Source organism: Triticum aestivum, chromosome 2A (genome assembly GCF_018294505.1).
Source record: "Triticum aestivum cultivar Chinese Spring chromosome 2A, IWGSC CS RefSeq v2.1, whole genome shotgun sequence".
NCBI lineage: Eukaryota > Viridiplantae > Streptophyta > Magnoliopsida > Poales > Poaceae > Triticum > Triticum aestivum.
In genome coordinates, this window is record NC_057797.1 from 744,506,262 (window position 1) to 744,526,404 (window position 20,143).

At 46.9% G+C, this 20,143-nt stretch overlaps 2 protein-coding genes across 2 annotated transcripts; one reads left to right on the forward strand and one right to left on the reverse strand.

The window, feature by feature from the left end:
• Window positions 1–6,517: 6,517 nt before the first annotated feature.
• Window positions 6,518–9,285, reverse strand: LOC123186371 (protein FAR1-RELATED SEQUENCE 5-like). Its single transcript, XM_044598149.1, has 3 exons — window positions 8,582–9,285; window positions 8,265–8,488; window positions 6,518–7,552 (listed from the first exon to the last, which is right to left on the reverse strand). The coding sequence occupies exons 1-3, from the start codon at window positions 9,263–9,265 to the stop codon at window positions 6,823–6,825; spliced, it is 1,638 nt and encodes a 545-aa protein (XP_044454084.1). The 5' UTR covers window positions 9,266–9,285; the 3' UTR covers window positions 6,518–6,822.
• A 3,029-nt stretch (window positions 9,286–12,314) lies between these two features.
• LOC123186372 (uncharacterized) lies at window positions 12,315–16,807 on the forward strand. Its single transcript, XM_044598150.1, has 5 exons — window positions 12,315–12,757; window positions 15,111–15,272; window positions 16,108–16,151; window positions 16,241–16,272; window positions 16,359–16,807. Exons 1-5 carry the CDS (start codon window positions 12,364–12,366, stop codon window positions 16,510–16,512), a joined length of 786 nt encoding a protein of 261 aa, XP_044454085.1. The 5' UTR covers window positions 12,315–12,363; the 3' UTR covers window positions 16,513–16,807.
• The last annotated feature ends 3,336 nt before the right edge of the window (window positions 16,808–20,143 follow it).

Consider the following 20,143-nt stretch of genomic DNA (forward strand, 5'->3'; position numbering starts at 1 on the left):
ATGATCCATGCTTGCTACTGCCAGTGTTTTCGTTGCGTTTCTTCCGTTTTGATTTCTGACGCGGCAAACTTTTTTGCCCTGAAATTTTGTGTGGTGCAGGCGAATCTGAAAAACGTGAAGAGTATGAACTGGTGTAAGTTTATTGCCGACTTTCTCCACGATGCTTTCAAAAACAAGATGTACCAGAAGGGTTGTCGTCTGCACTTAATGGTATTTATTTTCACTAGATCTCTGTGTGAACTCTTTGTTTATAACGTACTTTTATTTCATGCATGACAATCTGGTCATAACAAGATGGCAACTGCCATAGTGACAATGTGGCAACTGCCATAATGACAACGTGGCAACTGTCACACTGACAATGTGGCAACTACCTTCATATTAGCATGGCAACTGCTATCACAGTAGGATGACAACTGCCATCACACTTTGATGGCAACTAACACATACATATTATCGTTGGATCATACATTATCCTGCTCTTTTTTTTTCTGAACTACAAATTAACCACGATGGCAACTGATATTTTCTTTTCTTTGCAAAATTGTTTTAAATCAGCTCATGTATGTCGACTCTCTTGATCTGCCCACCGTGGATTTCACCGAGATAGGAGGCCCGCCGCCTACTCACAAGTTTGCTGTTTCTGCGTGGACCATCAGCGCTGTCAAGGCTGTGCTTGCCGCAGACAAGGCAACTGATGGCACATATGGAAAACTACAGGTTAGTTTTTGTTTATGTCTTTTTCACACAGCATGCTTACAAATTTGACATGACGCAACTGTCCGTGGTTTATAAGGCATGCTTACATTTTCTTTTTTTGTTTTTTCATAGCTGATGGCCAAGCATGCTATAGACTACAGCGTGTTTGGGGGGCCTCAAAAATTTGAAAAGTGGATGGACGTGCACTCAGCTCCGTCTTGCCCTTCTGAGGTAATCAAAATGTCCACATCTACGGTTTGCCGTGGATTACATGTTGATGTCGCGGAAGCGAATGCAGTACGGGTGTTGTTTTGTTGATGCTTCTTGTTTTCGTGCACAGGCGAGGGCACCAGTGGAGCATCTAATTGGGCAGTTTGCATCCGGAATGACCGGCCTGCTCGGGAAGTTGGTTGAGGGGTGGACGTCCCTCAGTGCCTCTGACAGCGACGCGGTTGCGAGGCAGTTCACTTCATTTGTCCCAGAACGTACACATCGGCCAACCGGTTGCCGTGGCCGGTATGACTACAACAGCTCCCAAGAGCCCGGTGACACACAGGATGATGTGGATGGAGACGCTGGCCTCAGCAAGGACGACGACGATGACACTGATGACGATGAACACGCTGAAGTTCGCACATGCGGCAACAAGGGCAAGGATGCAACAGGTGCCCACCCACCGGAGAAAGTGAAAGAACATACGGCTGCGAGAGGCGAGGGGGTTTTTCCATCAAGGAGGGGGAGGGCTCCAGAGGATGTTGGGCAGGGTTCTGCTGGCAAGAGGTCTAGGATCGACCCCGTAGCTGCCAGGAAGAGGTTCGGCTCTCAATTTTAGTTTTCTGCCGTGTATCTTTTCTTTGGAACAATCTCATCCATTTCTTTTGCACTTGTTTTTTGTCAAGCGCGGCAATTAGTTTGTTGTCTGACAATTTCCACCTTCTTTTTTCCTTCCATCTGTTGCGTGCAGTGAGCCGACCGCTGGTGGACGAGCAGCTACGAAGAAACAGGCGCCAACGCCAACTCGTGTTTCTGCTCGCTTGAACAAAGGTGCCCCCATTGCCGGTGACATCCCTTCCACCAGGTCTTCTGCTCGTACGACGACGACCAACACCGGGGATCCTGTCGTGTTGCCTGACCTGAGGAAGGCAGTCAAGAAGTAGGTTTCTCCATGTGCTTTTCATTTGAGATAGCGGTTTTTTTCTTGATTTTTCAATGCAACTGGTCTGCTTTGTCACATGTTCTTTTGTTATCATCCCCCACGAGGCAACTGCTGTTTTTCCAAATGATTTCTTCCTTCATTTTTTAAATGTATGGCAACTCCTATTATCTTTACATGGCAACTGGCATCTAGGCCAAATGGCAACTATTTCTGTACCTAATGGCAACTGTCATCTTTTTTTTACCATTTTCTTCTGAGAGTTCATCCCCCACCTAATTTTGAAATTGCATTCCTCACAGATCAGACATTTTCTATCATTCCTTTCAATTTGCCTAACTTTGATAACTGCTGCTGTATGGCAACTGCTAACTATGGCACATGGCAACTCATGACCCCCTTACATGGCAACTACCAGCTTTTTCCACTTGTTTTTAGTTTTTTAATGCTTCTATCATTGCAAACATATTTTTTGTCCATTTTTTTCATACCATTTTTCACGTGCTTTTTTTCCTTTGCAGGGTGAAGAAGACTACTAAGCGCGGGGCCAAGCATATCAGTAGAGACCCACTCGAACGCCTGCATTCAAAGTTGTCAACAGGTGGCAACTCAGATGTACATGAGGCGCCAGGCGACAATACTGCTGCTGCACCGTCAACTGCTCCCACTAACTCTGATGCAAGTGGCCGACCATCTCCGCCGGCTGCAGATGTGCAGGCTAGAACAACAGGCATCCGTACATCGGGGAGTGACGAGTCGGTATCCGCCAGGACAGCTGAAATATTGCCAACTCTTCTGGCAATGAAGGATGCTGCTGTGAGCCATGCCACCCCATCAGCAAGCTCGAAGTGGATGCTCCCGAGACCAACCTAGGCAAGGAAGATTCCCGCTCATCTGACACTGATTCCAAGCGCGTGCCTGGTGTCTCACCTGTGTCCATGACAGAAGCGGCTGAGGCGGCACTTCACAAGGATATGCCATCTGCAGATGAGAATCCTGGCACAACAGCTCCAGCTCCTGTCGGTGGAGATACTGCTAAGGCGACCGTTCCGCGTGCTGGTCTTCCACCTAGGCGTCGTAGCCCCCGCAAGCAATCAACAGACACACCCAACGCTCCGGCTGTAGCTAGGAGCAGGAGAGACGAATCTGGTTATGTTCCTGCGTCCACACTGTTCCCGCCACCTGCAAAAATCAATGTGATGGAGAAACCGCAAGACCGGAGCACAACTGATGCAGGTGTCAAGCCGGGCACGAGTGACGCAGAGGAACGCCCGGAGCAGACTGCGCCTTCACCCGCAGCGGAAATCCCCAGCATAAATCTGCGCACTTCCAGGCTCCCAGTCAATGTCGGTGTCCCCTACAGTCCAAACAAGAAGATTGTCATGAAAGCTGCGGCTGAGACCGCTGACAACACGCCCCGCCCTGCAAATAAGGCCGATCATTTTGTAGCGGCCGATTCAGATATGCTTGTCGATCTTTCACCCTTGGATTCTGCCCCGAAAGTCGTTCGTGGTCCGGCCAGTAGGAATGAGAGGCACCCAATGGCCTTTAACCCACCAAGCTTCAGCCTCGGCGTCAGTCAAGATCAACCGGTGGTGCACGATCCTATACCAGTTGCCTTTGCTTTCCCAGGAGGCATGCCCGCAATGATGGCGCAGCCAATGGTCGAGGGCAGGAAGGCTGTCAAGTTCGCAGAGCCAATTGTGCAAGGTACACTCATCACGCACTTATGATTTTCTTGTATACATGTTTGTAGTTTGACTTTTGTCCCAATCACATTCTTTGGGGGTCCTCACTTGTGACGGCAACTGCCATGTGACGACATGGCAACTGGATTTGATGCACCATGTCACCTACGTTTTTTTCTTGCTGCCATGCTGCGTTTGACATTTGGGCAAGCACGTGGCAACTGAAGTTATTTCAACATGGCAACTGTAGTTACTGTCACATGGCAAATACAATTCAGTACACATGGCAACTGGATTTGCCACATCATGCCACCTGCATTTTTTCTACCATGCTGCATTTTTTCATACGGCATTCACATGGCAAGTGGAGCCGACACAACATGGCAACTGCAGTTGCTGTGACATGGTACCTACAGTACAACTAGGTGGCAACTACAGTGCAACTACATGGCAATTGTATTTGCTATGTCATAGCGACTGTAGTTGGACCACCCATGGCAACTGCCCCACTTTTTCTACCTACATATCACATCATGGACCTTTACCTCCTCACAATCCATCTGTTTTTGGATTTTATATGTATCCTAACCCACTTCTTTTATATTCATTGCAGCCACCCCTGAGGAGATTTCACCGTCACTTGATGAAGTTTACCGCATGATCGAGGAGACAGCATTACAGAGGAGTTCCTCACGAGGGCAAGGGCAATCAAGTTCCAATGTGCCTGCAGATACGGTATCTGAGGATACCATTAGGAGTGTCACCCCTGGTCCTGTGAGGCAGCAGAGGGTAGTTCACCCACCCCCCGCGGAAGACTATGAGCCCGAATTCAGGGCCACTAAGGAACAGACCCAGCTGTACGATATCGTCAAGCGTTTTGGAAATGCGAGGACCAACAGCAAGCACATGAAGGAGCTGAAAGCGTAAATTACCATACCCCATAATCTCTCATCTTGCTTGCTCTTTTTTACCATTTATCTACTTCGTACTTCTTATAAATGGTCCGCTTACGTTTTAGTTCTTTCATATATTTTTTTACTTAGTAGGCATGATTCTTCCATGCTATATCGTTTTCATACAGCTCATGTTTGGACAGAACGTAAGTCATTCAGTGCGGAGCGACGTACATCGACCTGGGTGATCTTGCCGAGTCCGTGAGGCCAAACGGAAAAATGTCGACGAATGTAGTTGCATGCGGGATCGACTACATCAACAATCACACCGATGTATGCGCCGACAAGATAATCATGCATTACAGTGTGACCTGCAAAATATGGGATGGTGACATCCACCACAAAATCCTGAGGAACAATTTTGCACAACACGGTGACTTCAAGCTCACACTGAAGAAATATGTGAGTACTCCTTTCCTGTCTGCACCGTTTTTTCACATGGCGTGGTTTTTTGCCAGAACCTGTACTTGTGTTTGTGTGGCAGAAGTTTTCATGTGGAAACAGTTGCCGTGCACACTGACTTCTTGATTTTTTGTATCCCCGTGCAAACTATGTGGCAACTTGATAGTAAAATACATGGCTCATTTTTGTTCATACAATGGACGGCAACTTTCTTTCAACTACTCCCACCCATAATCAAACATTTCTACGTGATTCTAATTTTTTTGTCCCTCTGTTGTTCTTTCATGTGAACTTTGTATCTCATTTCTTCACTTTTTTAAATCCAGGTCATGTTCCCCATGTTCCAGGAGCTTGCACCACACGACCGACATGACAAGTGTGGTCACCACTATGCGGTCTGTCTTGACCTGAAGAACCAACGTATCGAGGTGCTTGATTCAATCCGTTTGGAAGCTGATGCAGACCTTACTACGCATGCCGAACTCTTCATCAAGAACCTCAAAGAGACTTGGAACCGTCACTACGAACATTCAAAGATCCAGATCAGGCATTTCCCGACTGAGTATGTGGCGACTGTGAAGCAAGGGAACACGTAATTTCTTTTAACCCGCTCCTTCATTTGCCATTTTTACATCAATCCACCCCCTCTTTTTGTTGACACATCTAAACTGAAGTCCATCTTTACTGCAGCTATCCATTTTGCGTGTTCACCTGAACTCTTTTTCCTCATGCAGGACGGACTGTGGCTTTCACGCACTGGAGTACTTTGCAAAGTGGAAAGGCAGAATTGTCCCCGCTATCACAGATGCAACGGTCGTTGAGCTCCGAAAAATCTGCACATGGAACTGGCTGACGAATGAAGATTTCAACAAGCGGTCCGGAGCACGCGAGTTCGTGGAGGAAGCTGTCAAGCAAGTCATCAAGAAGTACAAGTGATCACGTGGTGTTACACACCAGACGCACACCTTACATTCTGTTGTTGAGGAATGTAAGGTACTATCTCTCTGTTCTTTGTCGAAAACTATGTTTTGTGTGCTACGTTATGACTGCAACCTCGTGTAGCCTACTATGTAATGGTGGCGTGTTAGCGACATTTTTAGTGTTTTCTGTAATACATGTGTGGACGTGAACCTATTTTAGGCGTTACATCAGATCTGTTTTTATGTTTATCATTACGACAGTGGTTTCATCGTTTCTAGCATTGTTTTTTGCTGTTTCGAATGCGTCTGCGATGTTTTCAAAAAAAAGATGGCAAATGTAGTTCAACAGACATGGTTAGTGAAAGTCATCGTCATTTTTTCATTTTTGGCTGTTTTGCTTGTTCTTTTTCATCGCTAATTGCACCGGCTAGCATTGGGTAGGTTTATCATGTAGCCATAACCTTTGTTGCGGTTTATGCACGTTTACACTTTTTTTTCCAACTTGTTTTCCCATACATTGCACACAACACACTACGTGCTTCCAAACCGCATCGTATTTGTCATGGGGATATATGCCATGCAGAGTCATTACAAAAAGCATCCGGAAATTTTCAGTACAGCTAACATGGCAGATACATCATAAATAACATGGCAGATCCAGTACAACTTACATGGCAAATCCAGTACAACTAACATGGCAGATCCAGTACAACTAACATGGCATATTTAGTATAAAGTAGCATGGCATATTTAGTATAAAATAGCATGGCTTATCTAGTATAAAATAGCATGGCATATTTGGTATAAAATAGCATGGCAGATTAACTACACATAACATGGCAGATTAAGTACCCATAACATGGCAAATGCATTTATCCATTCAATGAATTTTCCTTCTACTTCTGTCCCCCCTCAAGAGTCATTCTCCCAATTAAAAAAAATCCCATCGTATAGGGGTACAAAACAAAATGTCCACATGGACCATGTCACAGCGCCCCAATTTTTGCTCATGGATTGCCCGCCCCTTTCTTCGTTTTCTTGTGTTTTGCTTGAATCTCCAGTCCCGACTTGTACCTTATCTCTCTCGGACGACCCTTTGTGATGGAACGGGGTGGGTTCCTGACCTGGGTTTGTGTGCTTGCTGTTCCAGATCCTATCTCCGAGTTTTCAGACGATGGCCCCGTGGATGAAGGCACACTTGATGTGCGGGGGAACCGGTGTAAGGCTTCCTTGGCTTTCCTTTTTTTGATCTCATCAAGCTCTCTTTTCAGTGCCTTCCTGTGTTTTTCTGCGACTCTCGCTGTGTCATCACTCTTGCACGCTTCATCAATTAGCTCAGCATAGTTCTTTGTCAGCACAACGTGCCTCACGGCTTCCATGGTTGACTCAGGTCTCTCGTCATGCACAGCCAGAACTGCGTGTGTTGTCTGCGGCGCCAACGCATCGTCAGCATCCCAAGTACATCGCCTCCTTATGAAATGGCGGGGCATGCGTGTCACAGCGTTCATGTCCATGACTTTTAGTATGTGACAGCACACAATGCCGTCCCGTTCGAATTTGCAGCATTGGCAGTAGTACTCGTCTTCGCCTATCGAGGCTCTGACGAAGTAGTTCCTTCCTTTGTCCGCGTCTTCAGGTTCTGAATCTGACATGCCCAAAATAGAACACACCTTGAATGTATGTTCATCCACCCGGAAAGCCGTGAACATGCTGGCACGCTTTATTTCTTCCTGGAATCTGCAAGTTTTGTGTGTTTTCTGTTAAACTTTCGTGCGATCTTTTTCTTGTACACCCTTATGTTGTCATGGAAATAGAAATACATTTTGTTTGAACATGGCAAACATAGTTCATTGAACATGGCAAATATATTACGTTGAACATGGCAAATGCAGTACACTACACATGGAAAATGCATTACAACATACATGGCAATTGCAGTACAACAGACATGGCAATTGCAGTACATTTTCAACTGGATATCGTCATTTCCACACCAACATTCCCCAATGGAAGCACATTGCATAAAACATGGCAACTGTATTTTTATTAAACATGGCATCTACAGCTGAGTAAACATGTCAATTGCATTTCAAAAAAAAGGGCAGATGCATTTCATTAAACATGGCAACTGCATTTCAGCATATGTGTCGCCAATATAACATTTTTTTAGCATTTTTTGACATTGGCATTTGCATGCCAACATGCTCCAATGGAAGCATAGCGCATAAAACATGGCAACTGCACTTCATTCAACAAGGAAAATGCACCCGAGCAAGTATGCCAAAACAAAATTTTCATTTTAACATGGCAACTGCATCTGAGTAAGCATGGCAAACAGTATTTCATTAAACATGGCAGCTGCATGTCATGGCAACTTCATTGCACTCTATAAGGCCCCTACTGACTTGGTGCTTTTTATGCAAATAAGACTGTAATGCAACTGACTTACTTGTTAAAGATCTTGTTGGTGTATATCTTGCTCATTTGCCTCTCCATCGGTAGATACGTTAGCAATTTTGGCTGCTTTAGGGCTGTGGTCGCTTCTTGCTGTAGCTCAGATCCCAGAATTTTTTGTTGCAAAGCTGTGTACTGCTTGGCAAACTGTAGCAATGAGTTGCCAGGGCTGACGTACCGCTTTAAAACAGCATTGAACCCCTCGCTGCGCTGCGTAGTCTGCAGAAAGGGGAAGAAGCACTGCATGAAGTAGGCCGGCACCCAGTACATTCGCTTCTCTCATAGGCTAACAAGAGTCTCGTTGTCCTGGACTTGATGTGTTTCAGTCATGGCCATCCAGCTCCTTTCAAACTCCTCCACCGTCAAGCTGTGGTCCACGCACAGCTCGAATGCCTTGTGCAACTCTGGACGGTCGGCAAAGAACGGTCCTAGCGTCTCCTCAGCCTTCTTTATAATGTGCCACCTGCAGTGCCTGTGCACTGCCAACGGAAAGACCTCCTCTATGCCTGCACGCATGCTGAAATCTTGGTCCATTATTATGTTCATCGGAGCAAGTCCATCCATGCACTCCAAGAAGGTCTTGAACAGCCAAACGTACCCATCTGTGTCTTCGTTCCGGATGAGGCCGCATCCGAACTGCAACGACTGATTGTGGTTATTTATTCCTATGAACAGAGCGCATGGCATCTTGTACATATTGGTGAGGTACGTCGCGTCGAATGAAATGCAATCTCGCAAATGTTTGTAGGCTCTCCTTGCAGCACCATCCACCCAATACATGTTCCTGACACGGTCCTCATCGTCCAACCTTATCCTGTAGAAGAAATCTGGATCTTCCTTTGCTTTCGCATCGAAGTAGGCTATTGTGGCCTCTATGTCTGCCAACTTGCTCTCTCTACGGTACTTGGCCTGTAGGTTTGTGACGTCAGCTGGTATGTACGGCATGCTACTCAGAGTCCCCTTTTTGCTGTGGATGAGAGATAGTATCTGTACCATTCTTGATGGACCGACGTTACAATCATGTAGCAGCTTTACGAATTTCCTTTCGACGGGGGTGAACCCTCTGTGGGCGGTCAGAAATTTCACCAGGTCAAACTTCTTTATGAGTTTGTGGTTGTGCTCGTCAAAATACTCATTGACCACCCATGTTGCTCCATCTACGTTTAGCTTACACCGGACAGGGCACCCCGTCTTGATAATGATGCCTCTCTTTCGTTCCGGAACGACAGGCGCAACACCTTTCCCCTTCTTGTTCCTCCGTGCCTTGTGGCACCTCATCTCACCTCTGCTGTACTCATTAGTTTTCTTAATTTTCCTATGGTACTCGGTGTTGACCGCAAATCCATGGAACTTTGCGTATGCCTGGTAGTATTCCTTTGCTTCTGCGAATGATCCAAATCTCTGCCCAATGTATGGTGGCTGAGGTACCACGATCTCGGATTGCCCACCATCTTCATCCTCTTGTGCGTCGTCGTCAGTTTCATCATTCTCTTCAGTATCGGCGGCAGTTCCATCTACTCGAGTGTTGCTAGTGCTTGTGTTCAAAGGGGTGCTCGTCGGCATTGCTGGAATGATTGCCATTCCCGACTCTGACTCGAAATTGTTTGCGGCATGACAATCTGCTGGCTGGTGGAACGCGTCTTCCGTGCGCTCAGAGCTCCCCGCAGTAGATGTCCCCGCACCGCTGTTCACTGTAGTTGTAGGTTCTGTAATAGAAAAAACAAGCACGAGAGTAAGATTTTTTGGTTGAATAAGATGTGTATCACAACGGATCACACCATCTTCGATTGATTTGGCACGACATTTTTTCAAACAGCAAGCCGTGAGACTGCGTGTGGACATGTGTGGCAGCTGTAGCTGTCCAGTCATGGCAGGTACTGTTCAACAAACATGGCAACTATTGTTTTGCCTACAAAAAACTACAAACAACAAATGTAGTGATGTTTTTTGTGGTTCATTTTTTTCCTTACCTTGTTGTGCTGCATTTGGCCATCTTGTGTGGTCTGTGACACCAAAATGTCGTGCTCCACCTGCAATTTGTGAAGCTTGCCACGGGACGATTGCCGTGTCACCACCAGCGTAATACACTGTAAGCATAGTAGTGGTTGGTCAATTCATGGCAATTTGCAGTTTGTGCTAGCACGGCAACTGCAGTCGCCCCTGATGTGGCAACTGCAGTTTTACTGGCATGGCAACTATATTTGCATCGGCATGGCAACCGCAGTTGTTCCTCCATGGCAACTGCAGTTGCGATGACATGGCAACTGTAGTTGCTCTGGCATGGCAACTGCAGTTGTTTCTCCATGGCAACTGCAAGTGTCCACTGATGGCAACAACAGTTGTCCAGGGATGGCAAATGTAGTTTTAAATTCATGGCAATTGTAGAAGTCCAGTCATGGCAATTTGGAGCTGCCAACTATGCCCCTTCTGCTAATTGAACATCCGCAACTTCACTTTTTTTATGGACTGACCTGTGTATGACGTCGATGGCAGGTACATGGGTGCTGGCTGATGCCACGTGCTGCATGAAGGCCGTGCATTTTCACCCGTGATAACTCGTGAGTCCTCTTGCCAGTTTTTTTGCATGTCCATTTTTCACGTCCACAGCAGTATGTTTTTTTTTGGTTTTGCATTACCTTGATTAGCCATACTAGCTAGTTGAGGTTGGTTGCCCGTAAATATGTCAGTGTTAGCGCCTTGTGACTGAACTTGCCATGGGGCCCCCCTGAGAGTGTTTTGGTCATAAGAACCTACAAAAAAATGGGAGTGTAGGACATAAGTAGAATGTCATCTTCATCGTTGCGAAGTTGGCAACTGCTCTCTTCTTTTTGTTACCACACATCATACCTACGCCTGCATACTGTTCTAGTAGTGGCAGCAACGGCCCTGCAGAGATGAGTTGACTATACTCTACTGCATCCCAAGGCGGTGTTTCTGGCCTTTTAGAACCTCAAGCATTAGCGCCACCTTCGCGATTCATCCTTTCCGCGTCTCGATTCTTTTCCGACATGTTCTCAATCACTGGATGATCAAAAAGGCATCAATAATCCACAAGAATTGTATTCTTCTGCTGCTTGCACATGGAAGATAGGGATGGCAAGCAACAGGTCAAAATAGGTGGCAATTGTCATCATACACAAGCGGCAACTGTCGTTACACACAAGTGGCAATTATTTTTTCCCACCCTCTTCATTCAAAAAATCGTCCTTCCTGCCCTTTTTTAGGGATTCCTACTCATCCATTTGATACCCAACTACTTAAGTGCCTAAACTAGGCACCTAAGTTAACCTCAAACGTAGTACATGGCAGATCTGGTGTATTCTGCCTGGCAATTGCGAATATACACTGAACCATGCAGTGTTCTACCCCTATAGTATGGACCCAGTACAAGATCGGGAGATTTTCAGCCTTAAGGATGAGAGGGAAGGACGAGATCGAGATTTTTCACCTGGTTTTAGTTGATCGTGTCTGGAGGGCTGGATTGGAGTGGGCGGCTGGGGATGGGAAGGGTTATGGTGTGGTTTGGGGTCGGAGCGCCCTACGAATCTGCCCTGGTTGCCATGGCAACCAGGGATGGCCGGCGACGGATGTCGGGGTTCGAGAGGTGGGGGACGATGGCGGCGTACGAGAGATGGGATGGATCGGAGGCGTGGATCGGCTGGTCGTGCGGGCAGCCGGTCTTCTGGTCCGGACGGGGCAGTGCGAGCGGGGTTGCCACACACCGGACGTGCGGGCCGTGCTTTTGTGCACTCGGACGTGGTCGTGCGGGCCGATCCCCGTCTATGCCGCACGAGGCATGCGGGCGGGTTCCTATCGACGCCACACGTGTGGCAGTTATTCGGACCCTAACTTTTTCGTAACAAATCTCTCGCCCCCCTGATTTTCCTGGTGGGGCCGACCAGCGTGATTTCTCAATCCTTCAATTCCACGTCAGTCCGTAACCAAACATCACGTAGAATCTGCGCGTAAGTGTAGCAAAACTCGACCGAACTCCTGGTAGAATCCGGCTCGTCCCTTTAATAGGCCGCCACGACGCCTAGCGCCGAGATTTCTTCCACCATATAAATACTCGAAAAGCGACCGTAACAATCGCCATGGCGATAAATTCGGTGACAATGGCTTCCTCCCACAGCCTCTTCCGCGCAAGCTCCCTCGTCCCTCCCGGTGCCACACGGAGCCGCCGCTCCGATTCCTGCGCCCCTCGCCTCCAATTCACCAAGCACCCCAGATGCAGCGTGCTGAGGCTGTGCAGCGCACGCCCTAGCGCTCCGGCCCTCAACCAGTGGTGGGCGTCCGAGCTCACCCCGGAGGATCTACCCACGGAGGAGACCGACGGGCCGACGACTGGGCACGGCTGGGAGGAGCTGGTGGCCATATGGAACGCGCTCATCGCCGAGCCCCTCCGGCCCGTCCTGCTCGCCTTGCGCGAGATCAGGGACCGCGGCCACTTCTTCCGCTGCCGCAGCTACCACGCCGGGATCGTCGCTGGTATGTATTTATGGACAGGTTTCTTGGTTAATTTTGTACAACTTCTGATGTGAAAGCTTCATTTTTTTTCTTCGTGCGCAATTCGTACTATCCATTGAGTCAAGCTGCTTTCCCCAACCATCAAGCTGCTTTTTTTTTTCTGCGCAATGCAGTCAGGAATCGGCTGATATCCAGCTATTTGTCTCATCTTCTTGTCTCTAATATGCATTTAACAAAAAAAAAAACACTACCTCTATAAAAAAATATAAGATCGTTTGATTTTTCAAAAGAAAAGATGACTCCCGGCCTCTACATCTAGATGATGAATGTGGCCACTTTATTAATTATTCTCATAATACCTTACAAAGTCATACAATAGAGGATTAAAGCCGCCGTCTAAGCAACAAACTGTCACAACACCTATTCAGTTGATAAAGGGGCGCAGATAGCCTGAGCCTAATACCAAACAGACATCGCAGTCAAGCCTAACATCTAAGACCTGAGATCCCAACCTAGCCACTTGCCGGGTCTGGAGCACACATTGGTCGGGCGTGCTCTGAAGCCGCCGCCACCAACTGTCATCGCTCCATCTTCAGAACTATACTGATGCATCAACTTTACTCGGTCTAGCTATCGACGACGCCACCACGGTGCTCAACGGCACCTCCTTCCTGCGCGCAAACTTCAAACTGCTTTCCCTCAACCATCAAGCTGCTTTTTTCTGTGCAATACAGTCAGGAAATCGGCTTACTCATTCTACTGACAGCGAGTAGCAGTGCAATCACAGATATCCAGCTATTTGTCTCATCTTCTTGTCTTTAATATGCATTGAACAAACAAAAAAAATACTTTCTCTGTAAAGAAATATAAGTTCGTTTGATTTTTTTTAAAAAGAAGGATGACCCCGGTCTCTGTATCTGGATGATGCATACGACCACTTTATTAATTATTTTCACAAGACCTTACAAAGTCATACAATAGTAGGACTAAAGTCGCCGTCTAAGCAACAAACTGTCGCTACACCTATCCAGTTGATGAAGGGGCGCAGATAGCTTGAGCCTAATACCAAACAGACATCGCAGCCAAACCTAGCATCTAAGACCTGAGACCCCAACCTAACCACTTGCCGGTTCTGGAGCACACGCTGGTCGGGCGTGCTCTCAGAGGCCGCCGCCGCCAACTGTCATCGCTCCATCTTCAGAATTGTACTGATGCATCAACTTTGCTTGGTCTAGCTATCGACGACGCCACCACGGTGCCCAACGGCACCTTCTCCCTGCGTGCAAACTTCAAGCTGCTTTCCCCCAACCATCAAGCTGCTTTTTTCTGCGCAATGCAGTCAGGAATCGGCTTACTCATTCTACTGGCAGCGAGTAGCAGTGCAATCACAGATATCCAGCTATTTGTCTCATCTTCTTGTCTCTAATATGCATTCAACAAACAAAAAAAAGTACTCCCTCTGTAAAGAAATATAAAATCGTTCGATTTTTTTTAAAAAGAAGGATGATTCCCGGCCTCTGCATCTGGATGATGCATACGGCCACTTTACTAATTATTTTCACAAGACCTTACAAAGTTATACAATAGTGGGACTAAAACCGCCGTCTAAGCAACAAACTGTCGCTACACCTATCCAGTTGATGAAGAGGCGCAGATAGCCTGGGCCTAATACCAAACAGACATCGCAGCCAAGCCTAACACTAAGACCTGAAACCCCAACCTAGCCACTTGTCGGGTCTAGAGCACACACTGGTCGGGCGTGCTCTCAGAGGCCACCGCCGCCAACTAACATTGCTCCATCTTCAAAACTGTACTGATGCATCAACCTTGCTCGGTCTAGCTATTGAAGACGCCACCACGGTGTCCAACGGCACCTTCTCCCTGCGCGCAAACTTCAAGCTGCTTTCCCCCAACCATCAAGCTGCTTTTTTCTGCGCAATGCAGTCAGGAATCGGCTTACTCATTCTACTAACAGCAAGTAGCAGTGCAATCACACCAGCTATTTATCTCATCTTCTTGTCTCTAATATGCATTGAACAAACAAAAAAAATACTCCTTATGTAAAGAAATATAAGATCGTTTAGATTAAACGATCTATAAACGATCTTATATTTCTTTACAGATGGAGTAAATATTAATTACTTGTTCCTCCAAAAAAAATTAAGCATCACTGAATTTGCAAATCTTTGCCCTTCCCAAATATAATCTGAATATGACACCGTTGGTTGCTCTTATTCATGCGTTTTCTTGACACTGTACTAGTTTCATCTTATCTTGATTTAATGTCAATCAAAGAAATAGCAAATGGCCTACCTGCAAAGTATCTGAGGAAGCATTGCGCACAACTCAAATCATGTTTCCTTTTTGTTTGCAGGCCTATTCTTGATGATTGCTGGCTTCTGCCAACTCCGTAAATTAGTACCAACCCTGTTCGTGGATATAGTTCTTGGATATATATTCTACAAGTTAAGTGTCCTAGCAGCAGAACTGAGAAGAAATGGGAAGGCGAACCATTTGTGTGCTCGGATACAGCTCCGTGAGTTTTGGAACTCAAACTATATTGTTTGTGTTTATTATGGAGAAGACAAATATATGAAATTTTGTGCTCTGGACCGGTGACGGAGCTTGGGTCAAAATCACCCGGGGGGGGGGGGGGGGGGGGGGGGGCGCTTGATGGAGGGCCGAACATAACCACTTTGGGGTGATTTTTAGTGGAAAAACATGCCTAAATACTAATGGATGTGCACGTATTTTCCAATGGTTTGGCGGGAACATGCCCCAGATTGGCCATCATGAAGCTCCGCTACTGGTGTGGACCCTACTAAAAGATTTGTTGGTGCCTTGAGATTGGAACGGAAGAGTTGTCTTTTCATAACTCATTTTGAAACTTATGAATGAGCGATTTTATAGAAAACATTGGAGAAGTGGAAGGCACTTGCCTCTTAGAAATCACTTCTCCATTCTCGAAGTAAATATTTTTGTGTGGTGTGCCCCCCCTCCACACACACACACGCACACACAAATTGTTAGAAAAAAATGTGCTTATTTTAGGTATGCAAATGTATATATTTCTCCAGTGGCAATTATACACCTTTAGTTGCCTCTAAATACATGCCTGTCTTTCTGCGTGTCTACTACAACAAGTTTGGCCCGTTTCCGGTGGGGGTGGGGGAGTGGGCAATGACGGTGGCGCGCCTTCGGCTCGCTCAAGTGATTATAGTTGTCGCTAGGCGGTTCATAGGCTTGGTTTTATTTTTTATTAGTCTAATGTTTTTTATACTGTCATGATTGATTATGAGTATACCTGAAAAAAATTATACACCTTTATAAATAATGGAAGAATTAATGTATGCCTTTTATTTCAAATGCAGTTCTCTTACTTATTTTGTCATTCAAGGATAACAATGCTTTCTGGGTAAGTCTTTGTTAAAGAGCAAGGGTGCCTAAACTTCAACTCAATCATGAAGATATTGTTTACTAATGGCTTGTTGTGGCTTATGGTAGGATGCTTACCGCCTCGTCACCGAGTTGATCTGGTTAGTATTTGGTGTAAAGCTATTATTGCTATGTTGTTCCATACCACACAAATAATCTTGTCTAAATAATTATCTGTTCATCTCAGGTTCATTGCTCTGGACGTGTACTTAGTAGCTGTCACCTTTGAAATTATCGACGAGGAGGATCCCAGACCCGAAATGCTAGGAATTTACAAGATACTAAAAACCAAAGGGGGCCTGACGAGGGTGATAAAGAATTGGAATTCGAAAGATTGGTAGACCGCGCGAGCACACCGTTCAATGCTCATGTTGGTTGGGTGTAGTTTCTCGCCGACTGCTTTCAAATAATTAAAGAAAACCACACGCCACCTTGACTTGCCAGGATCAAGAAAGGCACAGGGTTTACGCCACTGACAACCGAGCGATGGCAGTAGCTTTCATCAGATCAGAGTTAGTTGACGACACGTTTTCATGGGCGTCCGTACCTTCGTGTTGTTGTTAGTGGCAACCACCAATATTTTCCTTCCATGTTTCTTCAAAAAATTGCTCGTACCACATGCTACGCTGTCTCTCATTTTTTTCTTTGTTATTATTCATAATAACATATGGTAGTGTTAGTAATATTAAACACGACTGACAACAAACTCTCCTTTTTTTGGATTCTAAAAAAAATCTCCTTTTTTTGTTGGTGTCGGCTAGATCTTGTCATGTATTTTTTTTATTCTACTGGTTAAATTGACTATTATTCATCTATAGCTTGCTACGTTATACATCAGCATGTTGCGCCCAACAAAATTAACCACATATGCCATTCTGGTTCTTTCAATAATGGGGAGGACCCAAAAGTACCATTGACACAATACTGTAGAAAGGACCCTAAAAATTATAAATTGCAACTAGGTCCTTCCTCATTGCAACAAGGACCACAAAGATGGCACTAATATAATAATGCAATCTCGTCCTGATGCAAACGACTTCACCGGAGACACATTGATCGCCGCCTCCAATCAACACCTTGCCAACAACGGGTAGGTTGGAGAAGGTACTTCAAAAACTTATGTTGAGCTGATCTTCATTTTCGGTGGCTGACATTGATGCATGGCCGAAAGGAGGATGAAGAGCCACCAGGCCCGCTTACTAACCCCATAAATGAATGGATCTGAGAGGGTTGAGCATAGATCCATTGCTCTCTTTCCTTTTTCCCATGGCATTGAAGAGAGAGGGGAGATGACGCCGAATTTGCTTGGTCTGGCGGTCTGCCCGGTTTATTGGAGGTGTTTTCACTAGATCGACCTTCCTCGCCATCGTCCTCCATGGGTGACTAGAAGAAGAACCAAGCCACGTGTTGATGCCACTAGCATCAGAGGCCATACCTACATGACCTGAAGCCATACGTCACATGGACTACCCTAACCTAGACTCAAACATAAGTCTGTTAGAGTTGTGTCGAATATTGTGTACAAGGTAGGTTACAGTTGGACTCTGAGTAGTATTGTGTTTAGATAGGATATGGAGTCCTAGTAGGACACTTGTATCCTAGGCCTCTCATATATAGCGGGGTAGACACACGATGTAATTTATGCCAACATAATAGCACAGACGCGCAAGGAGGAGCCGGCGGCGTGTGCCGGCGCCCGGGTGGCCGGTGTGCGGTATTGTGACGGTGTCACGGGGAGGAGCGCCCGTAGTCAGGCCCCGGAGATGTAGCCATATTGGTGAACCTCGTTAACAAATCTCGGTGTCGTGTTCGTGTGATTGCTTGATCCTCGGATGATCAACGGTATTGCCTCTGATTTATTCTAACAAGTGGTATCATGAGCAAGGTTTCGAGAAAGCTACGGATCGGTGATCGTATATCAGCGGACGCAAAGCGAATCAAGTTGAGACCGAGTTCTCGAGAAGATCGGATAGCAGCAGACGGCGACGGCTTACGGTGCAAACAGCAGCGGATCGATCGGCGCGGTGCCTGGAAGCGGCCCGGTTGTTGGGTGCGCGTTGGGTCTGAGGCCGGATGCCCATGTGTGGCTGCTGCAGCTGGGACCCGGAGGGGCGCACGGGCCGGACAAGGTTCAGGCCGTTGACAAAGCGGTCCACGCGGGGGGTTTTGTTCTTTTGGGAGAGCTTGGAGATGTGCTGACGACGTGCAAGATTTGTTTTGGACCAAAAGAAGGGACCGAGTGCCCGGAGGAGACGCGCTCTCCTCGTATTGCAGCCGTAGCCGTGAAGCACCAAAGGCAGCTCTTCCTACATGGCATCGGGAAGGTAAAGGCTTGGGCATGCAAAACTAGCATTTGAAGTTGTGCAAGGGAGCTACTCCACGTGAAGACCAGAAGCTATTCTTTGGATTTGCAACTAGTATACTTGGTGTACATGGGGATCACGGAAAGATTGCTCGGTATGTTTTTTTCACAGATCAGCTATACAAAGAACCATGGAGCCAACGGGTATCAGGTTTGAGGTGGAGACGTTCGACGGAATTGAAAACCTTGGGTTATGACAGACAAAGGTGAAAATTTGTTGGCACAACAGGGATGCTTGAAGGCGTTGCGGGATGTCAAGCCAGATGGACGATGAGCACTGTGAGGAGTTGCAGTTGGTTGCAGCCGGGATAGTTCGGCTGGGTCAGACTTGTCAGTCTGATGGATCGACGTAAGTCGGTTGATACAGAAGACGGTGATGGAATCGGCGACGACGACATAGGTGCACGATGCTGATAGTGACCGACTTTTCGGGCGTGGAAACACATGGCACATGCCCGAGTGCTTGTGTGACTTCGACAAGGCTATGGCGCTGGGTTGATTCAAGACGGTGCACATGAGAGCTTGAAGACGACGGAGCGCGGGGTGGACTGATCATCTACCATGGAGTCATGTTGAAGGTGGAGCTGGATTGAGGGGCTATGGTGTAAGGATTCAGGGAATCGAAGCCTATTCAGCAAGGGGGGAAAAGCGAGTGACATGCAGTTCGGACTGGAGCCCAGTGGTCTGATGGAAGCGTTAAACTCGTCATCGGTCGGTGATGATCGATGGTACTCCGCAGTGGGGGTTGAGTGGTGTGGGTTCGCCACCCTTGAGACCCGACCGAGACAGCAGAGGCTCGACGCGGTAATAGCAACGAGGCGTGCGGTACACACGAGACATGGAGACGGGCCAGGGCTTTGGTAGTCATACATGTGGTGAGACAACTGCGAGTTTGACTCAGGATGACTACAAGCAACGGTGAAATTCTTTCAAGTTTCAGACATGCGGTCAAGAAGGAGCGGTGATGTTGAGTCCAGGTAACTCTTATGTGTGACACCCAATATGTGAGTTGTTCACTTTCACACAGGTCAGTGATCAGTGTGTGATGGTGTGGACGGATACTCTGGAAGTTGGGAGCACAAAATAGAGTAAGGGGAATTTAATCTTGCTCGAGTGTTGACTATGGTCAAGAAAAGGAGAGACTACAAGTTGCAGGTGGAGTCACATGGAGTCTTTGTGGAGTAGCAGCGGTACTCATGGGATAAACTCAAGTCCAATGTACATGGAAGTTTGACGCATTGACAAATTCATGGTGGTGGAGAATATTCGCCAATGTGGAGTTTGTTAGAGTTGTGTCGAATATTGTGTACAAGGTAGGTTACAGTTGGACTCTGAGTAGTATTGTGTTTAGATAGGATATGGAGTCCTAGTAGGACACTTGTATTCTAGGCCTCTCATATATAGCGGGGGTAGACACATGATGTAACCTATGCCAACATAATAGCACAGGCGCGCAAGGGGGAGCCGGCGGCGTGTGCCGGCGCCTGGGTGGCCGGTGTGCGGTATTGTGACGGTGTCACGGGGAGGAGCGCCCGTAGTCAGGCCCCAGGGATGTAGCCATATCGGTGAAGCTCATTAACAAATCTCGTTGTCGTGCTCGTGTGATTGCT

What these genes read in the sequence shown, in the direction of transcription:
- LOC123186371 (XM_044598149.1), bottom strand. Translation starts at nt 9,265, where the DNA reads ATGGTACAGATACTATCTCTCATCCACAGCAAAAAGGGGACTCTGAGT. An exon ending in CCATGACTGAAACACATCAA is followed by an intron (nt 8,489 to 8,581) that starts GTCCAGGACAAC and finishes CCCTTTCTGCAG; the next exon opens with ACTACGCAGCGCAGCGAGGG. An exon ending in ACCAACAAGATCTTTAACAA is followed by an intron (nt 7,553 to 8,264) that starts GTAAGTCAGTTG and finishes CAAAACTTGCAG; the next exon opens with ATTCCAGGAAGAAATAAAGC.
- LOC123186372 (XM_044598150.1), top strand. Translation starts at nt 12,364, where the DNA reads ATGGCGATAAATTCGGTGACAATGGCTTCCTCCCACAGCCTCTTCCGC. An exon ending in GTGTGCTCGGATACAGCTCC is followed by an intron (nt 15,273 to 16,107) that starts GTGAGTTTTGGA and finishes TTTCAAATGCAG; the next exon opens with TTCTCTTACTTATTTTGTCA. An exon ending in CTCGTCACCGAGTTGATCTG is followed by an intron (nt 16,273 to 16,358) that starts GTTAGTATTTGG and finishes TGTTCATCTCAG; the next exon opens with GTTCATTGCTCTGGACGTGT.